Source organism: Lactuca serriola, chromosome 8 (assembly GCF_051521515.1).
Source record: "Lactuca serriola cultivar US96UC23 chromosome 8, Lser_US96UC23_V15, whole genome shotgun sequence".
Lineage (NCBI taxonomy): Eukaryota > Viridiplantae > Streptophyta > Magnoliopsida > Asterales > Asteraceae > Lactuca > Lactuca serriola.
This window is the reverse complement of record NC_136415.1, coordinates 32,284,921-32,311,218: the sequence shown is the minus strand read 5'-3', so window position 1 is coordinate 32,311,218 and position 26,298 is coordinate 32,284,921. Positions and strand designations below refer to the sequence as shown.

General features: G+C 36.4%; 1 protein-coding gene across 1 annotated transcript; it reads left to right on the top strand.

The window, feature by feature from the left end:
* The first annotated feature begins 20,749 nt into the window (after positions 1-20,749).
* On the top strand, positions 20,750-23,055 carry LOC145068573 (glycosyltransferase BC10-like). The gene is made up of 2 exons (XM_079015554.1): positions 20,750-22,030; positions 22,737-23,055. The coding sequence occupies exon 1, from the start codon at positions 20,940-20,942 to the stop codon at positions 22,005-22,007; it is 1,068 nt and encodes a 355-aa protein (XP_078871680.1). The 5' UTR covers positions 20,750-20,939; the 3' UTR covers positions 22,008-22,030; positions 22,737-23,055.
* The last annotated feature ends 3,243 nt before the right edge of the window (positions 23,056-26,298 follow it).

Here is a 26,298-nt window from a genome sequence, read left to right as displayed (position 1 = left end):
TAATATTGCTAACTTGCAATACTTTCCTTAATAATCATACAAGCATAACATTTATGCTCCCACTATCATGATGATTATTATCATATAAGCACAACACTTATGCTCCCACTAGCTTTGACATGTATTCAGAAAACAGTTGAACTTCCAGAAAACAATACCTATTGAATTTCTTAAGTTCATATTTCTAATACTTAATGCTTTGATAAGCCTTTATCTAAGCTTCTTAAACTCATACACCTTTGCCTTAGATAGCTCATATGTGTGTCTAAACAATTCAGAGCTTATATCAATAAGTCCCAAATGTTAGACTAATTGCCAAATCACACAATTCGAACTGTGGAAAGGGATGCCGTAACCATAATCGAATTTGAGAATTCAATTTTTACAATTGCTATCTTCTTAAAATCTCTCTTAGTGAAAGCATTTCCTCACAGTCATTTTCATGAAGGATGGAATCTTACGACACATAGATTTTATGGTGTATGTGTTCCTATCCATGTGAATTTTCCAAAACCAAGTTTGCGACAAATCCAAACTCATATGGACTGAACTTTATTTATCTTGATTTCTTGCCTTATGGTAACACGAGTGCCCACCATGTCTTCCAAGTAGTTTAGCAACTTATCCTTACATATCAATGTACTTTCCATCGATCAAGGTGCTTTGTCTTTCCACATTCAAATGAGAACTCATAGAACTCACATACATAATTAACTCAATTGGAATGGCACAGAAACAAAATAATGTCAACACGATAGGTTGTAAACCTCAAGTCATGTGCTAGTGATGATCGATAAGGTTTATTCTTGATTAGTTCTTGAAACCTTTTTCAAGATAATTGAAACTCCCACTGACCTCTTGACATACATGATTCTCTTGTCAGGAAACTTTCTTAGACAAAACAAATATTCAAGAGTTAGTGTAGTTCTTATCAAGACAAAACACTTCACATAATTGGTCCTAGTTGGTCTTTGTCTTATCCAAGATAGCACAACTTACCAATTTCAAATGTGCAAGAATAAGAAAACTTTTCCAAATTCCACATTTGTTGATTTTTATAAACCTTCTTAAGACTTGTCACTCAATTCACAATGTTGGAGTATAACTCTAAGACTTGATATTGGAACGAAGTATGATTGACTTCTTGATTTTAACCATTTCCACAATTCTCGATTCCTCTTCTTAGACATACAAACGCACTAAGACTCACTTAGAGGATCAATTGAGATATGGTTCTTAATCATTAAGACTTATCAAAAAACACAATAAAAGATACTCTCCCTTCTTCTTAGAATAGAGAAACTTTTATCTTTCTGCCTTCTTGATTCTTCTTATTCGTTCTGCTATTCATTGAAACTCTTTCAATCAACTCAGAATTACACTTAATCTTATAAGTATAATCATATTTACTAAACTTTAGTATATCATGACGAATATCTTTGTCACTCTTGTGGTGGACTTGATCAACACACAACCTAGTGTGCTCGATCTCCTAGACCTTCACTTGACACTTTGTCAGAGAATTAGTCTAATTTCCAAAATATGGAGTCTCTCATTCATCACGCAACCAAGTTGTATGATTCCACGTTTCTGTCCAATTGAAACTTGGGCGATGAGAAACTCTCCATATTTGGTAAATTCTCGACATTTCCACAAATAACCTGATTAAGAATCAAATCCATCAGTGCTAATAATAGAAACCTTCAAACATCAATTTCTCATACACGCCATTGCAAGGATAAATAAATAAGATAAAATCAAAATTTATTTTATTGCGGAAAAATTTGTCCTTACAATGTAATTCAATTGAAAACTATGTTAATACATATTTCTTAGCAATCTATTCTAACTCCAAGTAGTAGCTCAAGAATCTAATCTTCAAGGAATGCGATCGAAATCCATTTCTTCACGATTAGATTCAGCTCACTTCTTCCCTTAAGCTTCCTCTCTTTTCTTCGATCCTATAAAACATCAAAATGTAATATTATTACTGTTGGATAAGGTGTCTAAGTCCATAACTATTTCGGGCTTGTACTTGACCCGACCCGGCATGGTCCATTTGGGTTGCATGGCACCATGCAATTGGATAGACTAAATGAGAGAAATAACACTTGGAGATTATTAATATATTATAAGTTCTAATATATTAATAATATTATTTAATTAGTTGATCAAAGAATTAATTTGGAATTAATTAAGTGATCAAAGGATAACTAATTAAATATATGGGTTGATTATGTAAATCATCCATATCTTGTATAGTGGGCTAAGAGGCTCCATGGATTATCAAGTTGGGTTCTACCCATAGGATGCTCCATGGATGCTCCATGGGAGTTACAAACCCATGGGTCATGGAAATGAAGAGTCATGACACATTAGGGTTTACATGGTGTAACCCTAGATGTGCCAACACTATATAAGAGTCCCATTCTCCACAAAATTGGCTACACAAGTTGAACACTAAGAAACTAGAGGGCTTAGCTGATTTTGAGAAGTGTGTGTTATCTCAAGAGTCTTTCCAAGAGCATTTGGTGTTGTGTGAAGCATTTGAGGCATCACACTTGGGGTGCTAGGCTCACAAGGTTTCAAGGAACACAAGCAACAACAAGGTAAGTTATTCTATCTATGATTCAAGTTAAAATTGTTCCCCATGTATGCTAGATAGGAATATAACCTTGGAATTCAACTTTGCATGATAATTAGACAAACATAGATCCAAGGTTATTAGGGTTGCATGTACACTTAGGAAGTGTTAGAATGCTCAAAACCCATCAGTGGTATCAGAGCCTAGGCTTGTTTGTTTGTTATTTGTGCTTAAAAGTTGAAGAAAGTCGAAAATTCTGCTGTCTGACTGATGGACTCGGCGAGTCCATGGGGAGGACTCGTCGAGTTCATGTGTATCTTCAACCTACTCGGCGAGTAGGTTTATGCACTCGGCGAGTAGGGTCGACAGAGTGCAGAATTTCGACTTGAGTTGCTGGAAATGAATTAGAATCATTACCCTAAAATGTTTTGGTACTTGAAAACTTGTTTTAGAAGGTGTAATGTCTTTTCTAACTCATTTACAACAACTAGTTATCAAGATTACAAAGATTAAATGTGATTTTTATTCTTGAAAGTGTTCATATTCATATTCTTGTTCTTATGATGTTTAGATGATCATAGGAATTATTTGTAACCTATGTGGTAGATTAATTCATGATCATAATGTGTTTTAATGGAGTCCATAACTTGTCCTCAAGTTATGGAAAACCAAAAGTCTCTTGGATTAAAAACCATTAAAAGAACACAAGAGTTAGGAAAAATGAAAAGTCCTCATTTTATTACTCTATTAAACTCATAAGTTACAAGAAATGAAAAGTTTTGAAAGTTTACAAAACTTGCCCTCAAGTTTTGGAACAAGTAAAGTTAAGTTAAAACTTTAGTTCCAACCCCTAGAATTTTAAAAGTTAAAATTCAACCCTTATACTTATATTATTATGATTTAATAATTATATATATATATATATATATATATATATATATATATATATATATGTATAAGAACAAAGTCGTCTTACTGCTAGTACGCCTCATTCACGAAGCCAGTCTATAAGGTGGGTATAAGGTTGTTGCCTATAAAATGGTGACTTAATGGGTGTCCGCTCTCACCCACCGCTTGCTTGATCGGTGGAGGGTCGTTAGCCGAACGGGTAAGACAAGGACTTATTAATTCTCATTCAAAGTATGATGAATATTATAAAGTAACTAAATGTTTTATTAAATTCCCAATCTTAGTTACTTTAGGAAAAATGTGAATAAGGTGCTATTCCATGAAATTACACTTTACACTTTGATTAAGTCGTTGGTGGAGCGTGTGTGGTTAACCGGCACACTAACTTGGACTTAACAAGGTAGGTAAAGGGTGACTTAGGGCTTATTATAGTATCGATGGAGCGTGTGTGGTTAACCGGCACATCGATTGAGTGATAAACTTTAAGGGTACCAAGTGATTTGCATGGTTACTTCACACCTCGTTTTGTGATCCTCGGTATCCCAGTCACAAAACTTGGAGGGCACACTCGAGATTGAAACATGCCTTTGAAAAGTTCATTGAATCTCAAAGAATCTAGGAATTTCTAAGAACCATTCAAAAACCTAATACTAAAATACTGCGGTTTTCGTGGTGGAAATTGGTGAATCGTCATTCACCTACCTTTCAAATATGATATAGCTTAGATTACGGCATACCTCTTCTAAGTTATATTATATTGTGATTGGATCCTAGCCTTAATATTACATTTGGGTGTTTTATTAAGGACTCTCTTATATCTAAACTAATCTTGTCCTCTTTTCTTCAGATGTCTTTCAACAATGCTTCTGGCTCTAATCCTAATGGCTCCTTTACCCTTATGAACTTGTGTGGGAAAGTCACCTTTGATGGATCCAACTTCAATGAGTGGATCAGAAACATCAGGATGATTACCCGCTACGAGGACAAAGAATATGTCCTTGACAAGGAGCTTAAGGAGATTGATGAGTCCACTGCAACTCCTCAGGAGATCGCTGAATTTCGGGCACATGAAAGGGATGCTACGAAAGTGGCTTGCATCATGATGGCCACGATGACAGTGGAACTCCAAAAGTCTTATGAGGATTTCTACCCTTATGAAATGCACCAAGATTTGATGGAAAGATACCATCAAAGTGCACGACAAGAGAGGTATGAAATCATCTGCTCCATGATAACAACCATGATGAAGGACGGGGAATCCGTCACGAGCCACATGAAGAAAATGCAAAGGTATGTGGATCGTTTGCTGAAGCTTAATGTGAACTTTCCGGAGGATCTTGCAATAGATATTATTTTGCATTCCTTACCATCGTGCTATGATCAATTCTGCATGACATATCACATGAACAAGGAAGAAGTCACCCTCAGCAAACTTCAGGGACTTCTCAAGACCGCAGATTCAGGTCTTAAGGGGAAGTCGGTTGCCATCACTCCTACTCCAAACTCAACTCCGGTTTTGGCAATCGGGAAAAGTCGGGGGAGGAAGAGAAAGAGATCTTCGAAGGGTACCAAGGCTCGGACCCTTGATGGCTCTTCTTCAAGTGGAACCAAGAAAGGTTTCATTACTCCCTCTTCTGACCCAAAAGAGGCTGAATGCTTCTATTGCCATGAAAAATCTCATTGGAAGCGGAACTGCCCAAAATACCAGCAAGATGTGAAGGATGGGAAAGTTAAACCCAACCATGCAGGTATTTACACTATCATTTCTAATAACTCACCCCATTCTAATTCTTGGGTCCTTGATACCGGGTGTGGTATTCATATTTGTTGTGACTTGCAGGGACTAAGAAGAAGTGAGAATGTGGAGCAAGGAAGAATAAACTTGATCATGGGGAATAGGAAAGCTTTACCTGTTACCAAGATTGGAGTTTATACTTTATCGCTAAGTAGTGGGTTTAGTTTAGATTTGAATAAGTGTTGTTATTCGCCAGGAATGGCAAGATATATTATTTCCTTTCATGCTTTGTACAAACAAGGGTTTACCTTTTCATTTAATAATGAAGTTGGTTCTATTGATGCTTTCTTTAATAATGTTCTTTATTTTAAAGCATTACCTTGTGATGGTGTGTATGAAGCTGTATCTGTTGTAGATAACTTAGGAAATAATGTTTTGTGTATTGATTCTACTAATAATAACTTGGATAAAGCATCTTTATGGCATTGTCGTCTTGGACATATAAGCAAGAAACGCATAGGCCAACTCCAAAAGGATGGAGTCTTGGAGTCGTTTGACCTAAAGTCAGATGATAGTTGCGAATCATGCTTACTTGGAAAAATGACAAAGTCACCCTTCACAGGTTCGTGTGAGAGGGGTGAAGGTTTGTTGGACCTTATACACACGGATGTGTGTGGACCATTCAAACATGCCACAAAGGATGCTAATCGTTATTATTTGACTTTTACTGATGATTATAGTAGATATGGATATGTCTACTTGATCAAGCATAAGTCAGAGACTTTCGAGAGGTTTAAGGAATTTAAACAGGAAGTCGAGAATCAATTGGGCAGGAACATTAAGATGCTTCGATCCGATCGTGGTGGTGAGTATCTTAGTTCAGAGTTCCTCCACTATCTAAGGGAATGTGGGATAGTCTCACAATTGACACCTCCCAGGACACCACAGTTGAATGGTGTGGCTGAGAGGCGTAATCGAACCTTGTTAGATATGGTTCGTTCCATGATGAGTCGAGCTACGCTACCAATCTCATTCTGGGGGTATGCCTTAGAGACTGCCGCCCATATTCTTAATCTAGTGCCTACAAAGAAAGTTGCCAAAACTCCTCACGAGATGTGGACTGGTAAAGTACCTAAACTAGACCACATTAAGATTTGGGGTTGCGAGGCTTTCGTGAGACGCGAGACTCATGATAAGCTCGAACCTCGAAGCGAGAGGTGTATTTTCATCGGTTACCCACAACGATCCTTTGGTTACCTCTTCTACAGACCTAGTGACAATGTGGTCTTTGTAGCAAGAAGAGGAGTCTTTCGAGAAAGAGAGTTTATAAGCCAAGGAGACAGTGGGAGGCAAATTGATCTTGAAGAAATTCAAGAATCAAGCGGTGAAGGAACTTCAAACTCTAGCCCTCAACTTGAGGAGGAAACTCCTGTTGAGTCAATTGACAAATCTGTACCTCTGAGACGTTCCACGAGAGTTAGGAGTGCACCTGAACATTACTATGGATTCCATATTACTATAGAAGGTGAGACACTTATTAGTGATGAAACACTAGTAAGTCAAGATGACCCTAACAGCTACGAGGAAGCCATGGCAGGCCCCGAGTCTGCTAAATGGAAAGAGGCTATGGATAGCGAGATACAATCCATGTATGATAATCAAGTTTGGAACTTGGTTGAAAATGTACCAGGTCGTAAGACAGTAGGGTGAAAATGGGTCTTCAAGAAGAAGACCGACATGGATGGTAAAGTACACACTTATAAGGCTAGACTGGTTGCAAAGGGCTTCTCTCAAATTCCTGGAGTGGATTATGATGAGACCTTTTCTCCAGTAGCCAAGATTAAGTCTATTCGGGTTCTGTTAGCCATAGCTGCATTTCATGATTATGAAATATGGCAGATGGATGTCAAAACCGCTTTCCTTAATGGAAAGTTGGCTGAAGATGTTTACATGAGTCAGCCAGAGGGTTTTGTCAGCAACGAGTACCCTAATAGAGTGTGTAAGCTTGAGAAATCCATTTATGGATTGAAGCAAGCACCTCGCAGATGGAATCTTTGCTTTGATGAAAAGGTCAAGGAATTTGGCTTTTCTAGGAGTGAAGATGAATCTTGTGTGTATGTCAAGGCTAGTGGGAGTATAGTTAGCTTTTTGGTATTGTATGTGGATGACATACTACTCATAGGAAACGACATTCCAACCCTGCAGGAAGTAAAGTCCTGGCTTGGGAAGTGTTTCGCTATGAAGGACCTTGGTGAAGCTGCCTATATTTTAGGGATAAGGATCTTGAGAGATCGGAGTAAAAGACTAATTGGACTTAGTCAGAGTACCTACTTGGATAAGGTGCTGAAGAGATTCAGCATGCAGGATTCCAAGAAAGGAGAGTTACCCATCCAGAGTAACACCAGATTGAGTAAGACACAAAGCCCTAGCACTGAGGCTGAGATAGCAGAAATGAGTCGAACACCTTATGCTTCGGCCGTAGGATCGATCATGTATGCTATGACGTGTACTCGACCCGATGTAGCTTTTGCCTTGAGCATGGTTAGCAGGTATCAGGTGAACCCTGGCAAGGCACACTGGACTGCGGTGAAGAATATCCTCAAGTAACTACGGAGGACTAAGGACTGGGTTCTTACCCTCGGTGGGAGTGATGACTTGAGAGTTGTAGGGTATAGTGATGCTAGCTTCCAGACTGATAGGGATAATTTCCGCTCTCAGTCGGGCTGGGTCTTTACCCTAAACGGAGGAGCAATTTCTTGGAAGAGTTCCAAGCAAGAGACAGTGGCAGATTCTACTTGTGAATCAGAGTATATTGCAGCTAGCGAGGCAGCAAAGGAGGCGATATGGCTGAAGAACTTCATTGGAGACCTTGGAGTTGTACCAGCTATTAAAGAGCCAATGGAAATTTTCTGTGATAGTGAAAGTGCTGTTGCCTTAGCCAAGGAACCAAAGGATCATGGGAGATCCAGACACATCGACAGAAAATACCATTTCATTAGACATTGGATCGAAGAAGGACACCTCGTGGCAAAGAGGGTATCATCAGATGAGAATCCGGCAGATCCCCTCACAAAGGGATTGACTCGGGTTAAGCATCTTCAGCATGCTCGGAGCATAGGGCTGAAGGATGATATTAGATTTAGTAGTTAGATAATCTCGAAATTTGTAAAGTGTAATTGACATTAGATGATGAATAAAAGATGTTTTATTTATGAGTAAAGTGTTGCTATCTCTTGTCAATCGTTTACTATATTTCTTTTGCATGTTTTTGACTTCCAGAATAATTTTGTTTGGTATAACATATTATTCAAACCTCCACAGTCGGTCATATGTTGGAAGTAGATATGAATCAAGACTGTCATGTTTGGTTGTAGAGGTCTTGGACAAGGCTACAACAATCATGAGTGCTCATAAGTTCTGAGCATTGGACTCAACCCACGCTCACTGGAATCACTTCATGGAATTCTATCTCGAGTGATCGTGAGACGGTAATATCATATAAGTCTTCAAACCTAGAGATATGATTTGTTACTTACAAGTTGGTTATGCATTGACTGTACGAAACCACATTGGTAACTCGATGTTATAAAACGTACTTTTGTGTGTAATTCAATGAGTGGTAGAACAAACATATGAGTCGAAGTTTATCTGTTCCTTCTTGGATTAGAAGCTGATATCTGGGCCCCTCGATGATTTTGTTTTGACCCATGTACCGGGCCCGGTCAGAACTAAGTTGATGTGTTCAATTAAGTTCTATGTCAAACAAATCGGAAATCGGGAAACAAATGCTGGACAATAAGCAAGACAATGTTCCATGTATTTGTCCGGCTGATATCTAGAACAGAGGATTATATGATCACTTATCTTAAATGGCGTATCATCATCTTCTCAGTTCCGAGAGACCTTGAAAGAGCTACGATTGCCGGTCGGTTCCTAAAGTACTAGAGATATAGTTATTAGACTTATCCAAGTGGGAGACTGTTGGATAAGGTGTCTAAGTCCATAACTATTTCGGGCTTGTACTTGACCCGACCCGGCATGGTCCATTTGGGTTGCATGGCACCATGCAATTGGATAGACTAAATGAGAGAAATAACACTTGGAGATTATTAATATATTATAAGTTCTAATATATTAATAATATTATTTAATTAGTTGATCAAAGAATTAATTTGGAATTAATTAAGTGATCAAAGGATAACTAATTAAATATATGGGTTGATTATGTAAATCATCCATATCTTGTATAGTGGGCTAAGAGGCTCCATGGATTATCAAGTTGGGTTCTACCCATAGGATGCTCCATGGATGCTCCATGGGAGTTACAAACCCATGGGTCATGGAAATGAAGAGTCATGACACATTAGGGTTTACATGGTGTAACCCTAGATGTGCCAACACTATATAAGAGTCCCATTCTCCACAAAATTGGCTACACAAGTTGAACACTAAGAAACTAGAGGGCTTAGCCGATTTTGAGAAGTGTGTGTTATCTCAAGAGTCTTTCCAAGAGCATTTGGTGTTGTGTGAAGCATTTGAGGCATCACACTTGGGGTGCTAGGCTCACAAGGTTTCAAGGAACACAAGCAACAACAAGGTAAGTTATTCTATCTATGATTCAAGTTAAAATTGTTCCCCATGTATGCTAGATAGGAATATAACCTTGGAATTCAACTTTGCATGATAATTAGACAAACATAGATCCAAGGTTATTAGGGTTGCATGTACACTTAGGAAGTGTTAGAATGCTCAAAACCCATCAATTACATCATGTATTAAGAATCTAGAATAGGAAAGCTTCCTCTCTTTTCTTCGATCCTATAAAACATCAAAATGTAATATTATTACATCATGTATTAAGAATCTAGAATAGGAACTTAAAAGAGTTCGTTAATGGATTCTACCTGAAGTAGAGCCATGCGTCTTGACTCTCCTATCTCTTAGATCTCTCAGGTAGTTAGGGCAGCTTCGTCTCCAATGCCTCTTCTCTTGGCAATAAAAGCAAATGGGCTCCTTTGGCACAGCACATCGGACAATCATAGACTTAGTTCTTTCTAGACTTTCGATGTTGCCAGTGTCCATTGCAGTTTGGAGTTTGACTCACCAGACAAATTTGCTTGACCAGCACGCCAAATCATTGTTGATTCAGCAGCTATAAGCAAATAGGTGAGATCCATGAGGGTCACGTCATGATCCATCATATAGTACTCTCTAACGAACTCACTATATAATTCAGGAAGTGACTGAAGAACCCAATCAACAACCAACTCACTTGAAATCTCGACATCCAACATCCTTAACCTATCAATGTGTGACTTCATCTCTAAGACGTGTGCACACACAGTTTTCCCATCTTCGTGTTTACTTGTCAAAAGGGCTTGAGTGAGCTTGAACTTTTCAATCCTTCGAACTTGTGGGTTAGGGAGAACAATTGGAGGAGGTGGAGGAAGTGAAGCATGATCTCGTGGAACATCATCTTCATTTGGAAAGCTTGTTCCATGGGATTTGGGAAGACCATGATTATCATAACTAGACATCTACAAAACTGGAGAAAATTCAAGTTAAGTTGATTAGAATCCTTGATGTGACACCCAAATGAAACATCGAGGCTAGGATCCAACACAATACTCTACAACCTAGAAGAGGGATGTCGTAATCTAGTTGCAGAATATTTAAAGGTAGGTAAATGACGATTAACCAATTTCCACCATGAAAATGAAAAAGAAATTTAAGTTTCAAATGTATTGAAAACTCCTAGATCTTTTGAGATTCATTGAACTTTTCAATGACATGTTTAAATCTCGATATGCCCCTCGATTTGTGACTGGGATGCCGAGGATCACAAAACAAGGTGTGAATAACCATGCAAATGTACATGGTGCCCCCAATGTTACAGTCGCCTATTCGATGTGCCAGTTAACCACACACTCTCCACCGAACTATAACAAACATCGAGTCACCCTTTGCCACCTTTGCTTAGAACTCAATTAGTGTGCCGATTAACCATACACGCTCCACTAACGTCTTAGCAAGGGTACAAAGTGTAATTTCATGGAATTGCATCAATTCACTTTTTCCTAAAGTAACTAAGATTGGGAATTTTTGTAAAAACATTTAGTTACTTTGTACTTCATTATACTTTTAATGGAAAGGGTTTGCCCTATCATACACGTTCGGCTAACGACCCTCCACCAATCAAGGAAGTGGTGGGTGAGAGTGGACACCCATTAAACGACCATTTTATAGGCCATAACCTTATACCCCCCTTATAGATCGGCTTCGTGAATGAGACCTACTAACGGTAAGACTACCAGTTTAAGTTATACATATATAATATTAGACTTTTAAAGTTATATATAGTATAAGGGTGTATTTTATGCTTTTAAAATACAAGGTGGTTTAATTTAATAAATTACACTTTTAATTTGATTAAATATAAACCATATGATTATGGATTTATTAACTCTCTTTTAACTATACTTTTAATTAACTTAACAAAACCATAAGGGTGTAATTTGAACTTTTCAAAAAATACTAGGGTTTTTTAATCATAATTAACTTTTTCTAAAATTAAAACCTTTTAATTTTAAACTCTTAAATATTAAATATTGATTTAATAATTATCCAAAATTAACCAATTAATTTAAAATTATTAAATCTTGTAGGATTATCTATTAAATTAGACAATAAATTTAATCTAATCCCATATCCACTAAGATTTGAAAATTTATGGAATGGGATAATCCATAAGACCATTAATTATCTATTTAAGGAATCAAGGATAATTACAAGATATGACATTATCCAAATCCCAAAAAAATTGGGAATCCTATCTAGGGGACATATGATTTTTGAAAAACCCTAGGGTTACAAACCCTAATTTCGAAAATATGGAGGCAAAGGAATGGGTTTAAAAACCCTATCAAAAAAATCGCTAACTAGGGTTTTGCAACCCTAATTGCGAAAATTACCAAGCCCTAGGGTTTACTAGCTATAAACCCTAATTTGTCAAGTTCATACATTTGAATAATGCTAATTGAAAACAAAAACCAATGGCTCTGATACCACTGATGGTTTTTATACAAACAATCCTATGTGTGCATGCAACCCTAGAGTTGGATCTATGTTATCACTATTAGTTATACAACTTTATGAACACAAAAAGAAACTTGGCATGCTAGTACTATTTTCAAAATCCACATAGAAGAATAGAATACATACCTTTTGTTGTTATATAGTAATAACAACTAGTTCCTTGAATCTCCTTAGCTTTGAAAGCAAGTACCACAAGTGTAGTACCTCTAATGGCTCACAAACACCAAGAGCAAGAGGATGACTTAGGAAAAGAGGAGAAGCACCCAAAAACGTCTAGAAACCCTAAGGAGACTCTTGGCCACGTTTTTGGTGCTCTAGGGGTCCTTAAATAGTGATACTATTAGGGTTATCAAACAAGAAAACCCTAATTTGACTGCTTAGGCCCCAAGCAGCCCATGTACTCTCTTCTTAGAGGCCTTGGACGATTTCTAATGGGTTTTCCCATAAAATTCGTCCACCTCTCTAATATGGAGTCCATTAGCCCAATATTCAACTATCACACAATTGACAATTCTAGTCCCCTTTATTTAATTAATGTCTTTTAGCCACAAAATTAATTCTTATTAATTCTTGACTATTATTAATTAAACAATATGATTTCTCTTTTAACATATTATTCATATAATATATTAATAAATCATAATTAATCCTCTTTCTCCATAAATCATCCTATCTAGTTGCTTTGGTGAAGGCAACCCAAAAAGACCATGCATAATCGGGTCAAGTACATACCAAAATAGTTATGGACTTAGACACTAATCCAACAGCTTGTGGGGGACACTTCAGACCTAACCGAACTTTGAGAAAGCTTCTAGATTGTGGACTATTTTGGATAACCATGTCACGCGATTGTTATTTGTTTTGTAAAAGTTGTGAACGGTGCCAAAGGACAGGGAACATTTCACATAAGAACAAATGCCACAAAATCTAATCCTTTTTTGTGAAGTTTTTGACGTATGGGGAATTGATTTTAGGGGCCCATTTCCCATCTCATTTGGCAACGTTTACATTTTGCTCGCGGTTGACTATGTCTCAAAATGGGTTGAGGCCAAAGCCACAGGATCGGATGATACCAAAACGATTATCATGTTTTTAAAATCTAATATATTTGTTAGATTTGGTGTGCCTAAGGCTTTGATTAGTGATCGAGGGACGCATTTTTGTAACAAAATAATGGAGGTTTTATTAAGGAAGTATATTGTGACCCACCGTGTCTCTACCGCGTACCACCCTCATACGAATGGTCAAGTGGAGGTTTCGAATCGAGAAGTGAAGTCTATCCTTGAGAAGACGGTCAACCCAACAAGAAAGGATAGGAGTTTTAGGCTTGATGATGCCTTGTGGGCCTACCGGACCGCTTACAATACCCCGATAGGCATGTCTCAATTTAGGTTGGTCCTTAGAAAACCATGTCATCTTCCCGTAGAATTGGAGCACCGCGCATTTTGGGCGGTCAAGCAATGCAACTTCAACATTGATGAAGCAAGAAGACATAGGAAACTTCAACTTCAACAGTTAGAGGAATTGAGAAATGACTCTTATGAGAATACAAGAATATACAAGGAGAAAACCAAGGCGTTCCATGACAATTCCATCACCCAAAAACATTTTAAGCTGGGATACAAAGTCTTACTTTATCATTCCAGTTTGAAGTTATTTCCCAGAAAATTGAGGTCAAGATGGATAGGTCCATTTGCTGTGCTAAACGTCTTTGAGCACGGAGCGGTTGAGATCTAAAGTGAAGAAACGGGGCAAATCTTCAAAGTCAATGAGCATCGTTTGAAACCTTTTAATGAAGGTTTTAATTCAAATGTATTAGATGTCATTCAATTGGATGCCACGGTATATTGAAATCGAGAGGGAAGGACGTCTCGCCTGAGACGTTAAAGAAGAGCATTTTTGGAAAACCCTGTGTTTTCATCTTTTCTAATTCTGAATAAATTTTTAGCTAAATCCTTTTTGCATTTCACATTTATTCTTCCTTCTTGCAGTGAAAGAGTGTTGAATTTTAAGCCCCCGATGTTCGTTTTTTGCTCAAGCACAAAGATTTGAGATTTTTTACGGGTTCATAAATGGTCCGCGTATACTCTAAGTTTCGTCTACGTGACCCACAAATGGTCTAAGTGTACCTGTCCAGGAGGTCTGCGTTGTGTTTGCAATTAAGAATCCGTACATAAGTACTCACGCGGACCGTGTGTGGTCTAAGCCTCGACCACGTGGGTCAAAAATGGATTGCGTATGGTACACAAAATCGACCATGTCATCTTTGCAAAAATGGACCCTTACAGAACTATTTACGCGAACCGCGTGTGGTCTAAGCCTAGACCGCGTGGGTCAAAAACGGAACACGTATGGTCCCCAAATCGACCGCGTCATCCTTGCAAAAATGGACCCTTATAGAACTATTTACATGGACCGTGTGTAGTCGAAGTCCCGTCCGCGTGGCCCATACACGGACCGCGTATGCTCGATGAAATTGACCGCATGAAGTTTAAAATTAAGGACCATTTCAATACACCTCACGCGGACCACGTATACTTAAGAAAACGTCCGCGTGAGGTGCTGACTTCTGTTGACCCGAGTGTTGACCATGTTTGACCACGAGTTTAACCCCCAAAATACACCAACCGACCCTTTCTTCCCCATTATCCTTCTTCTTTTCCTTCTAACCTCCATTAAAACACCTCCCATCTTCAACACAAAAACTCGATTTCCCGTCAAACTGTCAGTCGTAATTACGTGAAACCACTGCCATTCTTCACCATTTTTCACCCTCTACATACCCCACCCAAAAACCGGTCCGATATGTTGCCGAAATACCGGGCGCCACAACCACCATCTCGCAACTTCCCGACTATTTTCTGACCAACTCCGACTATCTCTCACAATTCCGACACCACCATTGTGTTCCTTTTGGTCAAGGCTACAAACCCCACTAAAAATATTCCTCAAAGCTCGTCGGAAAATTTCACAGGAATCTCAAGCCGTTGCCGGATTTCTCGGGTTTTCGCGGTAAATTACTTCTCATGGGGTATTAAGCAAAGCTTCAAGTTTGGGGTGGAGTATTGCAAAATTTTCAAATCCTGAATTTTTTGCGCGTAGTTTTCGACTTTTAAAAGTCATGGGCACCAAAGGGTACATTCTTTCATTGACTTTAATTTACCAATATGCATGTTTTAGAACAACAATTTATATGGTATTGCATCAAATGAGTCTAGGAAATATTTCTTGCATTGATTGTTGAACCTTTTTAGAAGTATATAGGGAGTCGATTGGTGATTTGAATTGAAATATTATTTGTTGGGATTGTTGGTCCGTGTGGTTATTAATTTCCTTATAGGTTGGTCATTTCCACATCAAGAAAGCGCTCGGCTGCCGCCCGAGGCAAGGCCCCTGCTAGAGCTTAAAATGAGGAACCGGACATTCCAAGGTTCCAGGACTCAAAGGCGACTGAAAACTATAGAAAAAGTCTGCCGAGGAAAGTTGCCTAAACCAAATTTGTGTGTAGGCCCACGCTCATTTCATTATGGGTTCTTGAGGGGGTCAAGTAATTGTTTCGTAACGTCGGGTGGGAAAACCTCGATCTCATGGCATACACTTACCATCTCCATACTACTTGCTGACTGCGGGTTAGACAACGAGAGAAAAAAATTTGCATTCCAACTAATGTGGGAGCCAATGCACATCGATTTCGCAAGGGTAAATGACATCTTGGGCTTACCTTCCTCGAACACATTCGTGGCTTTCGACTCACTACCTCCCGAGTTCAACCACGAGAATTTTTAGATGGAAATTACCGGTGGAATCTTTTCTTGTGTCGGGCACAATAAAGCCACTTCCGTCATACACCCGTGCCTCCGCATTGCCTATCGTATCTTAGTGTGCACTGTTTTTGCCTGCAAAGAAGCCGGTCAAGTCACAAAAATTGAGCTATTCTTCTTTTGGTGCATGACACGACGTGAAAACCCACCAATCCCGTATTTTTCATCGTTCTTTTTTCTACAATTGTGCACTCATGAAAACCAAAGCAACCGGTGATATTTGCATTAGAGGATTTGTCAACTTTTTAGCCCGCGACCTTGATATTGAACTCCCGGACGACTACACGCCCGTAGACAACAAAATTCTCTTGGATGAGCGTGTTATAACAAACATGCATCACGTCCATCGTAGGCGCAGAGGCAGTTTTACATGGTATTGTCCTCAAGGGGTCGAATATCTTATTCTTCCCGAACCTAGAGTCTCCAACTTCACTTTTCACGATCACACTCAATGGAGACTCGAGAGGACCATCACTCAAACATCCAATGAGGACGCACTCCACACTCAAGATGATAACGGGATACATATGGATGACGAGTCCGACGATGAGCCCACCCATGGTCCACAACAAGCCCAACCACAAGCACCTCCTGGATATTACCCGCTGCCCCCCAATTTTTCCGAACGGTTCGAGGCTCTTTGTGTCTCCAACCAAATCATGTCGCAAGATATGCACCATATGTGGGGGTGACACCAATCGCAAAACCACTTTGAGAACGTACCAATTCCTCCTCCATATCTATACCCTCCATCCACTCACCCTTATCCGCCTCCACCTTACCCTTACCCTTACCCTCAATACCCATATCCTCCTCCCGATCCCGCGGTTTAGGTACTTTCACCTCGCCCCAAGCATTAAGGACAATGCTTATTTCTAAGCTTAGGGTGGGGTATTCCCTTCTCTTTTTTCTTACTCGTGCATTTTAGCTTAGGTTGCATAACATTTTAGCCTGAATTTGCATTCATTTTTTTAAAACTCCAAAAAGATTTTATTTTCTTTTTTTTCACTTTTTATTTTTGCTTGACATTTAGCTTAGGACATTAGCATTCATGCATTTTTGTTATCTCTTTATTCTCATCTCCGAACATCTTTACTTGAAAGACTCGACACACCTTAAATACAATTCTTTTAGACACTCACATAACAAATAAGAATCGCTCTTAGGGACTTTCAGTTGTTGCATATTCTCTTATATATACGTGGGGAGAGAGTGCAAGTAATTATGCATGTGAATCGACTCATGGCAAGTGTGGCATAAGTAGGGGGACAACTTAGCCTCGTGTCGACTAGTTTCTCACTTGCATGTTCCTCACAAGCCACAATAAAACCCCAAAGAAAGGAATAAAAACTAGATTTTGCTATTTTGAGATCTTTAGTGTCTAACTGCTACATTTCACATCATATTTCATCACTTTATGATTTAGACACATTTTCCCACTTGATTGATCTTGAATTAACCTTAGTGTAGTTGTGCTCAACTTTTGCACTTAGTTCCTTTAGATGTGCTCATTTGGTCTCTTGTTTGGGTTAGATTTAGATTCCACTTATAGTTTGTATATAGTTATGTTTTGTATTTTTATTTTCAGGCTATATTTGTAAAACTCCCATGATAAACCAAAAAAGTGAGCCCCCAAGAGAGAGAGAGAGAGAGAGAACTACCCATTTTTTTTCTAGTTTTGTTTTGTGTTTCGTAAATCAAAACTAAGTTGTTTTAACATGTTGTTTGAAAAATTTTGCACTAATTTTCGGAAAAAAAACTTAGTAGAAGTCTAGTCTTTAGTATGTGTATGTAAAGTTTCATATGTGTTTAATTTGTTTAGAGAAGTCAAATTTTGATCTTTTGTGAAGTTTGAACATTATTTTTGTTGATTCTAGTTAAAAAAAATGTATATAAAATTGTTTTGAAAAGTCGGATATTATCGCAATCATAACATGCGGATATAGTTAAATATTTTTAGTGTTTCCTTCATTGTGTTTTTTTAGTAGGTTAAGTATTTGTTTTTGTAATTGTGTCTTTTGGGTTTTACTATAAAAAATAAAATAAAATAATAATAAAATAAAAATAAAAATTAAAAAAACAAATAAAAAGAAAAGGTCAGGCCATAGAGTTGCATCCATTTATTTTCTTTTGTTAGATGTTTAGACCTTTTTAGGTGTTAGTTAATGTAATTTGTTTCTAGTTTGATGTTTTTATAGTTCATATTTCATCTTTTGTTGGCAACTACAATGACGCCCTTTTCTCACCGCGTGCTCGATTATTCACTCTACATGAATCTTATTTTGGTGGAAGCACTTATTCTTCTAGATGATTGTAGTTTGCCAACATTTGTACATAGCTCGTTCCTTGCCATTTTTGGCTTGAGTTATCTTTTTCTAGGTTTCATTTATGGGCGTGGGGTTAAAGTTGTGAGGAGTGAGGAACATTCTAACTGAGGGACGCTTTCGTATGGCTTGTGGGCTAGATCAGACCACGAAACAATGTCACATAAACCATAATAGTAGGGGTGGCAACTCTCGACCCAACCCGTAACCCGACACTGATCCAACCCGAAAATATACGGGTTTGGGTTTACAGTTTTGACCCGCCAACCCGTATGTATATATATATATATATATATATATATATATATATATATATTACATTTAAAAAATGATATATTTAATTATTAATGAAATTTGATTTCCATCCGTATTCGTAATATTTCTTATCATTGTATTCCTTTCATATTCGTATGTGACTAATCTGCGTTTGCGGTTTGTTAATCAAAAAAAGTACATGTCGTTATTTTTAGATACTCACAAGTCACGAATGAAAAATACATTCATTTTTTATGAATGTTTTTATTTTTCATTATTATTTGGATGTTACTGACTTTGTGAATTATTGTTGAAAACCTTTTTTTTATGATAATTATTTTAATCATTTTATGAATTTATGTTGAAAAAACTTCATTTTTTAAAATGCGTTGCTTATTTATTAAACCGGTTATATGGGTTGGGTTTGACCCATTAACTTGTGAACTCGCGAACCCGTATACTTAAATGGGTTATATGGGTTGGGTTGGGTTGAGGTTTCCAACCCACCAACCCACCAACCCATATATTATATGTTCGAGTTGAGTTTATATTTTTTGACCCGCCAACCCGTTAACCCATGACCCGCCAACCCGAACTCAACCCAATTGCGAGGCCTACATAATAGTGAAGTATGCATGATCATTTTGTATCTTGATCGACATGCATCCCTTGCTAGAAAGGTAACAAAGGCTCGTCCCTTAAAACGATTCTTATCTCTAAAAATGGATTATATGTTTTTATTTTAAGAGCGTGTCGTGCATTTCTGCTTAAGATGTTCATTATTTTTTTTTTCCTTTTTATGATAGTTCATTCCAAGTTCATTTTAGTCTTGTCTTACTTGAGTACAAGTAAGGTTTAACCCTGAAGCCACGGATTCAGTTTCTCCCTTTATCGGACATTTTAAGTATAGATTACTTATGATTCCTCTCTTTATCAAATAGTTTAAGTATCAATTTACTTATGATTTATTTCTTTATTAAACATTTTAAGTATGGATTTACTTATGGTTTCTCTCTTTATCAAAAATTTTAAGTATGAATTTACTTATGATTTCTCTCTTTGTCAAATATTTTAAGTATGTATTTACTTATGATTTCTCTCATTATCAAACACTTTAAGTATGAATTTTACATATGATTTCTCTCTTTATCAAACATTTTCAAACATGGTTTTAACTACAATAGAAATATTTTACTGACTTTTTAAAAGTATCATTATTGTGGTTAGTAGAAAACTTGTAACTCTCATCAATGTCTATATTGACTCTCAAACTACATATATTCTCAGGAGATCACTGAACCAACTTTTAGCCGAAGAAATGTTCATGGATTATGGACAACTTAGTTTTTATTATATTTGCCTATCTGCTAAAGCAAATTTATGTACTTATTATTATTATTTGTATGAACCATGCATTCAAATTTAAAGTGAAATATAACTTTCGTGTTGTTGTTGTTGTATTTGTGATATACATTGAATTTGCTTTTAATTTATGAACTAAGTCGCACAACATGATGTGTTTCGTCGCCTCGGTAGGGGTGTGACATGGAAAGAGAGAAATATTCAACTCAACAAAAAAAATATTTTTTATATAATTTATTAAGTTTAATAACAATTTTTGTATAAAAAAATAGTTTATTACTCAGCTAAGTCATTTTCTTTAATCAAAATATGTCATATTTTTCTATTTTTAATAGACTACGGGATAAAAGCAATAATATTGTTTTTTTGAATATTTTAGTAACTGTAATGATAATATGCGTAAAAAATATATATTAAAAAGTTTATTATATGCAAAAGTCATTTTTATTTATTATTTTTATTATTATTATTTTTTTATGAATGTTTGTGAACCAGTGAAGCAAAAGTATGGTAGAAGTTTATAGAGAAGGGTTTTATCTTTTGATCCAAACCGTTGAAACAAGGAACGATTGACGTGGCGCATCGTGATTAAAACCCACAGATACCTTCCCCTGCACCGTCAAGGTAGAAGAAAAATGGTGTATAGAGCCACCGTTTGTTTGTCCCTTTCCTATTTCATCATCTTGGTCATCACTCTCAATTTCATTCGAACCCTACACGAATGCATCTCTATCTTCCTTTATTCATGAATCCTTCTGTCTTCTCCCTCCAAACCACCACATCTTATCGATTTTCCCGGCAAGATACTGTCGAAATCCATCGATTCTGTGCATAGATAGTGCTGATTTTGAACTATGTTCAACGCCCCATTTGTACTCTTGTTCGCTCTCTTACTTACCCTACCTCTTTTGTTCATCTTCGCACCTCGAATCCTTCCTCCTAGACGCGTTATAATCTCTCTGCCCGACGAACTCGATGACCTCGCACTTTTCCGGCGAGCTGTTCTTTCGACGGTTCGCCCACCGGGATCCGTATCCCGTCTTGGGTCCACTAACGCTAAACCTAAAATCGCTTTCATGTTTCTCACCAACACTGATCTCCACTTTGCTCCTCTGTGGGAAAAGTTCTTCAACTCGCCTAAATCGAATCAACAAAAGTTGTATAATATATACATCCATGCCGATCCAGATTCCGACGTCAAGTCTCCTGGTGGCGTCTTCGAAAATCGATTCATTCCCGCGAAAAAAACGCAGAGATCTTCTCCGACTCTCATCTCCGCCGCCCGCCGCCTTCTCGCTACCGCCATCCTCGACGACTCGTTAAATGCTTACTTTGTTCTCGTCTCCCAACATTGTATCCCTTTGCATTCCTTTCGCTATGTATACAAAACCCTATTCCGAACACCTACTGAGTCTACTCGGTTCTCAACTCGGTTTCCGACTCGGCTCAGTTTCATCGAAGTGTTATCGGAGGAACCCCAACTGTGGGACCGGTACACCGCCAGAGGCAAAAACGCCATGTTGCCTGAGGTTCCGTTTGATAAGTTCCGGATCGGGTCACAGTTTTATATTTTGACCCGGGCTCACTCTTTGATGGTAATAAAGGACCGGAAGCTATGGAGGAAGTTCAGGCTGCCGTGCTTGAACGTTGATTCGTGTTACCCGGAGGAGCATTACTTCCCGACGCTTTTGTCAATGGAGGATCCAAATGGAGTTAGCGAGTACACACTCACTCGGGTCAATTGGACAGGCAGTGTGGATGGTCATCCACATACATACCACCCGGCTGAATTGTCGCCTGAGTTAATCCGGTCGCTCAGAGTTTCTAATTCGACATTTTCGTATCTTTTTGCCCGGAAATTTTCGCCGGATTGCTTGCTGCCATTGATGAGTATTGCTGAGAAGGTGATTTTCAGGGGATGATGTCATTCACTACAGACAAACAGGTATGGCGTCTTGCTGTGCAATTCTATTCCAAAAAGCAATAGAAATTATAATATGTGTCAATGGATTGAAAACCCCACTTTTGTCTGCATTTTATTATCATCTATTTATCATTATTCTATCAAAATTTATAGAAAATCGTAAGTAATATGATTAAAATAATAGAATTGTATGACACTAAATAGTTATATTCTAAAATAATTTTTTAAATTACAATTTGTTTATATGTTAACTATTCTATTATTTATGTTAGAAGAGGCATATATATATCCATTATTGTCTATAAACTAATAATATCCATCATTGTCAAAATCTTTTAATTTTGATTTTATTATGTAAATTGATATGTTATGATGTATTAAAATTAAAGTAATATATTAAAGAAAATGCTATAATAATTAAATGTGAAAGGGCAGTTGGCACTATCAAGCATCTAAAGTCAAAAATGTTGGTCGATAGTCAAACACATCCAACCAAAAAGAGAAATATAGACCCACAAATTAACATCAATTCATCATTCATCAACAAAGATACTATTAATGTTTAAAGGGACCTTGGCTTGGCTTCAACTTGTTATTCGACAAAAGAAGTTGTTATGTCATCCTTTCTATCTTAAAATAAAACCAATTTATTCAATCAACCTTCAAATTATAACTTTAAGATTGTTAGAAGAATGTATACAAGTGTTGATAATTATTGATTTTGCAGGTTTGATGATTTTGATCATAAACAAATAGATAATGGGATTTGGTAGAGAATAAGGGCCCAAGAGCTGGTTTCTGGGCAAAAGCCCAGCCCAGTGTGTGTAGATGGATTGTTGGGCTTAAAGTGGAGTTTATTGGGGAGAAGAAAAACTGAAAAGCATACAACATACCAAAAAGGGTGTGAATGTGATGCATTTCTTCTATTCCATATCTTCCGTTTGCTCTTTTTGTAAATATTCTTGTAAACTTTTGTGGTTTTCATTCTATTTTATATTATATTAAAAGAACACATGGTGCCCTCGGTCCCATGTGAATTCAAGTCACGTTCAAAGTTTTACAAAATATGCCCAATGGATTGGTATTGTGTTAGGGTTCAATAAGCGAGTGAATTCCAAAATGGTTGAAAGTAAGCTTGATTTTTTTTTCTTAGTCATAATCTTCTACTCTTCTAATTAGGGATGAGCATCGAAAGCTGCCCGGCTAGAACCGGCCTGAGAACCAAACTTGGTGGAAAATAGGAACTGAACAGGACCGTCAGTCCTATCGGTTCTTACTGTGTCCTCAATGTTGGAACCGGTCCTCGAGAAATAGCAATATATGATTTCGGTTTTTGCCGGTTCCGGTTCCTATCGGTTTCCTGGTCCAAATACTTATCCTTACTTCTAATGAAATGATGGTTAGATGTTGGTGTAATTGTTATCGGTTCTAAACCTAAGTATCCAAGAGTTGTCGAAGCCCATAAATGGAATCTATTACTTTGCGAAAAAACAGTATATCAATAAATGAAATCTATTTCTTTGAAAAAAAAAACAGATAAATAATAATAATGCTAGGTATAACTGATTTTGGAAAAATTATGTTTTTAATTAGATTTGAATTTAATACATTAATTAACAAATTAAGTGAGAATTTAATAAGACATTTAAGTTTTTTTATTTTCTTTATTGTATTTTTAATTTACATGAGAGTTTAATAAAACATTTAAGTTTCCTTATTTTCTTTATTATATTTTTAGATTAGATTTTTTTATAATTTAATAACAAAACATAAAAACCACAATTTGACAAGTGGATTTAAATGAAATTGAAAAAATTAAAAAAAAATGTTAGGTGACATATTGAATTAGGTGATTACATGTGGCAGAAGTTTTTTTATTTATTAGGTAGGATATTGAGTAAATTACTAAAATCATCCCTATGGTTTGGTCAAATTTGCATGTTTGGTCCTTGACGATTTTTTGTACTCGGATCGTCCTTGTGGTTTGATTTTGTTGCGTGTTTTATACGTATGGTTTGGTCTTGCACGAGTGGTCCCTAACTTTATGTAATAGACGAAAAATACAACAAAATCAAACCACATAGACGATTCGAGTGCAAAAAAGAGTTAGAGATCAAACATGTAAATTTGACCAAATCATGGGGACGATTTCAATAATTTACTCTAATATATTTGATGTTTCAAAATGAAAATATCGAAATTGCTTCCAAATCTTAAACAACAACAAAACCTCTTGAAGCCATGGGGTAACCAGAAATTAGATGTGGATAAACATATCTCCAGTTAAGGGTGTTTTTGGAACGAGATCGTTTGGAAGCTTTTAGTTTCTAGCGTTTGATAAAATGTTATGTTTTGAACAAAAAAGTCTCATTTGACACTATAAACTTTTAACGTTTAATTTAAATAAAGCACTTCAAATCTAAAAGTTATACCATGTAATGTTTAACAAAACGCTAAAGTCACAAAGATTGGTTTCATGAAATATCTCTGACATGAAGATTGTCCACTACAAAGATGATGTGGACAAAGATGATAAAAAAAGAGGAAATGATATGGAAATACTACCAATGCTAAAACTAGTATCGAAAAGCAATAAATTGTATAAATGAGATATAAACACCAATATAAAGATATAAAGGGGTGAGCAAAACCTAAATTGAGAACCGGAAAATCGAAAACGAACCCAAATCTAAACCGTCGGTTTTGCATCTGGATCTTTTATAATCGAAAATTTGGTTTGGGTTCGGTTTCTACATTACAAGCCGATCTGAACAAAAAACCGATACACGGAATCGAAATCGACCCAACATGTGTATATTTTAAAACTTACAATAAATATATCGCTAAATTTGGTTGGAATATGTTTCAAGTTTTTTATAATTGCTTAAAAATGGGTTAATACCCAAAACCCATTGGTTGAAACCGAAAAAAGAACTCATTCCAAAACCGAACCCAATGGTTTCCAAAACTTGAAAATTAAACTTTTCGGTTTGGGTTCAATTTTACCTCAAAATCAACCTAAACCGACCCATGCTCAACCATACCAATACATATAGAGATAATAATAAATGTCAAATGCCTAAACTACTCAATTCTACCAATACATATAGAGATAATAATAAATGTCAAATGCCTAAACTTCTCAATTCTACCCATCCTAGGCATATGTATACAAGTTGTGCATGAATAGAAATCATAGGTAGAAAGTGTTGACATATCATATAAGTACCTAATACCATTAGTTTAAATATACATGATTAATAATGAATATGTCCTCATATAAATATCATGTATGTGTTATAAAGTTTCCATCATAAAACTTGAAAAAATACAATGTTTTAAAAACTAGTTTTTTAGTTGAACCAATATAGTTTTTTAGTTGAACCGATAAAGTTTCCATCATATAGCAGTTAATTTGATTTGTCACTTTATATAATTTATCTATGAAATATTTTGTGACATTTTACGAACTTTTAGAGGTATTATAAAAATACATTTAATACAATGTGTGTTTAAAAATGACTTACTAAATGGAGGGGGTTATATAGAACATTTTAAATAGATAAATATATATTAGTTAAATTTAAAGAAAAAGATAGTGAAAGAGGTTAACCATTGGAGAGACCATTTATGTAAGTTAAAGTTAATGGAATAATGAGGTGACATGAACTTTAAGCTATAACATAGCTCAACCATTGGAGATGCTCTTAGTTAAGACATAAGAAAACATGTTTATATGAATTATCAAAACTTAAAATAAAATAAAATATAAAACATACTACTATATTACAAAGGTTACAAATAAAAAAGTATTGCTATGACCTATTTTTTTCTCCTCGAGTTGTCTCAAAGAAAAATAAAATTTATGAATTTATTAGGTACATATGCGTTCATAATTTCTCCTTTCTACCATGATTGTTAAAATCGTGATCCTGATCGTACGATCCTATGATCTGACATACGTAAATCGATCCCGATCTTACTTGGATCGTTTTACGGTAGGATCGCGGATCAGATCATAAGATCATAGGATCGTTATATATATATATATATATATATATATATATATATATATATATATATATATATATATATATATATATATATATCAAATAATTTTTTTTGGACTAACTACGTAGAATAACACTTTTGAATTGTTTATCATTAAATAATGTATTTTTTATGTTTTAAAGTATTTATTGTTACTCGGATGGTTAATTGATGGATGTATATGTATTTTTTATGTTTTAAAATGCTTTTGGTGCGATCGTACGATCACGATATTGCAA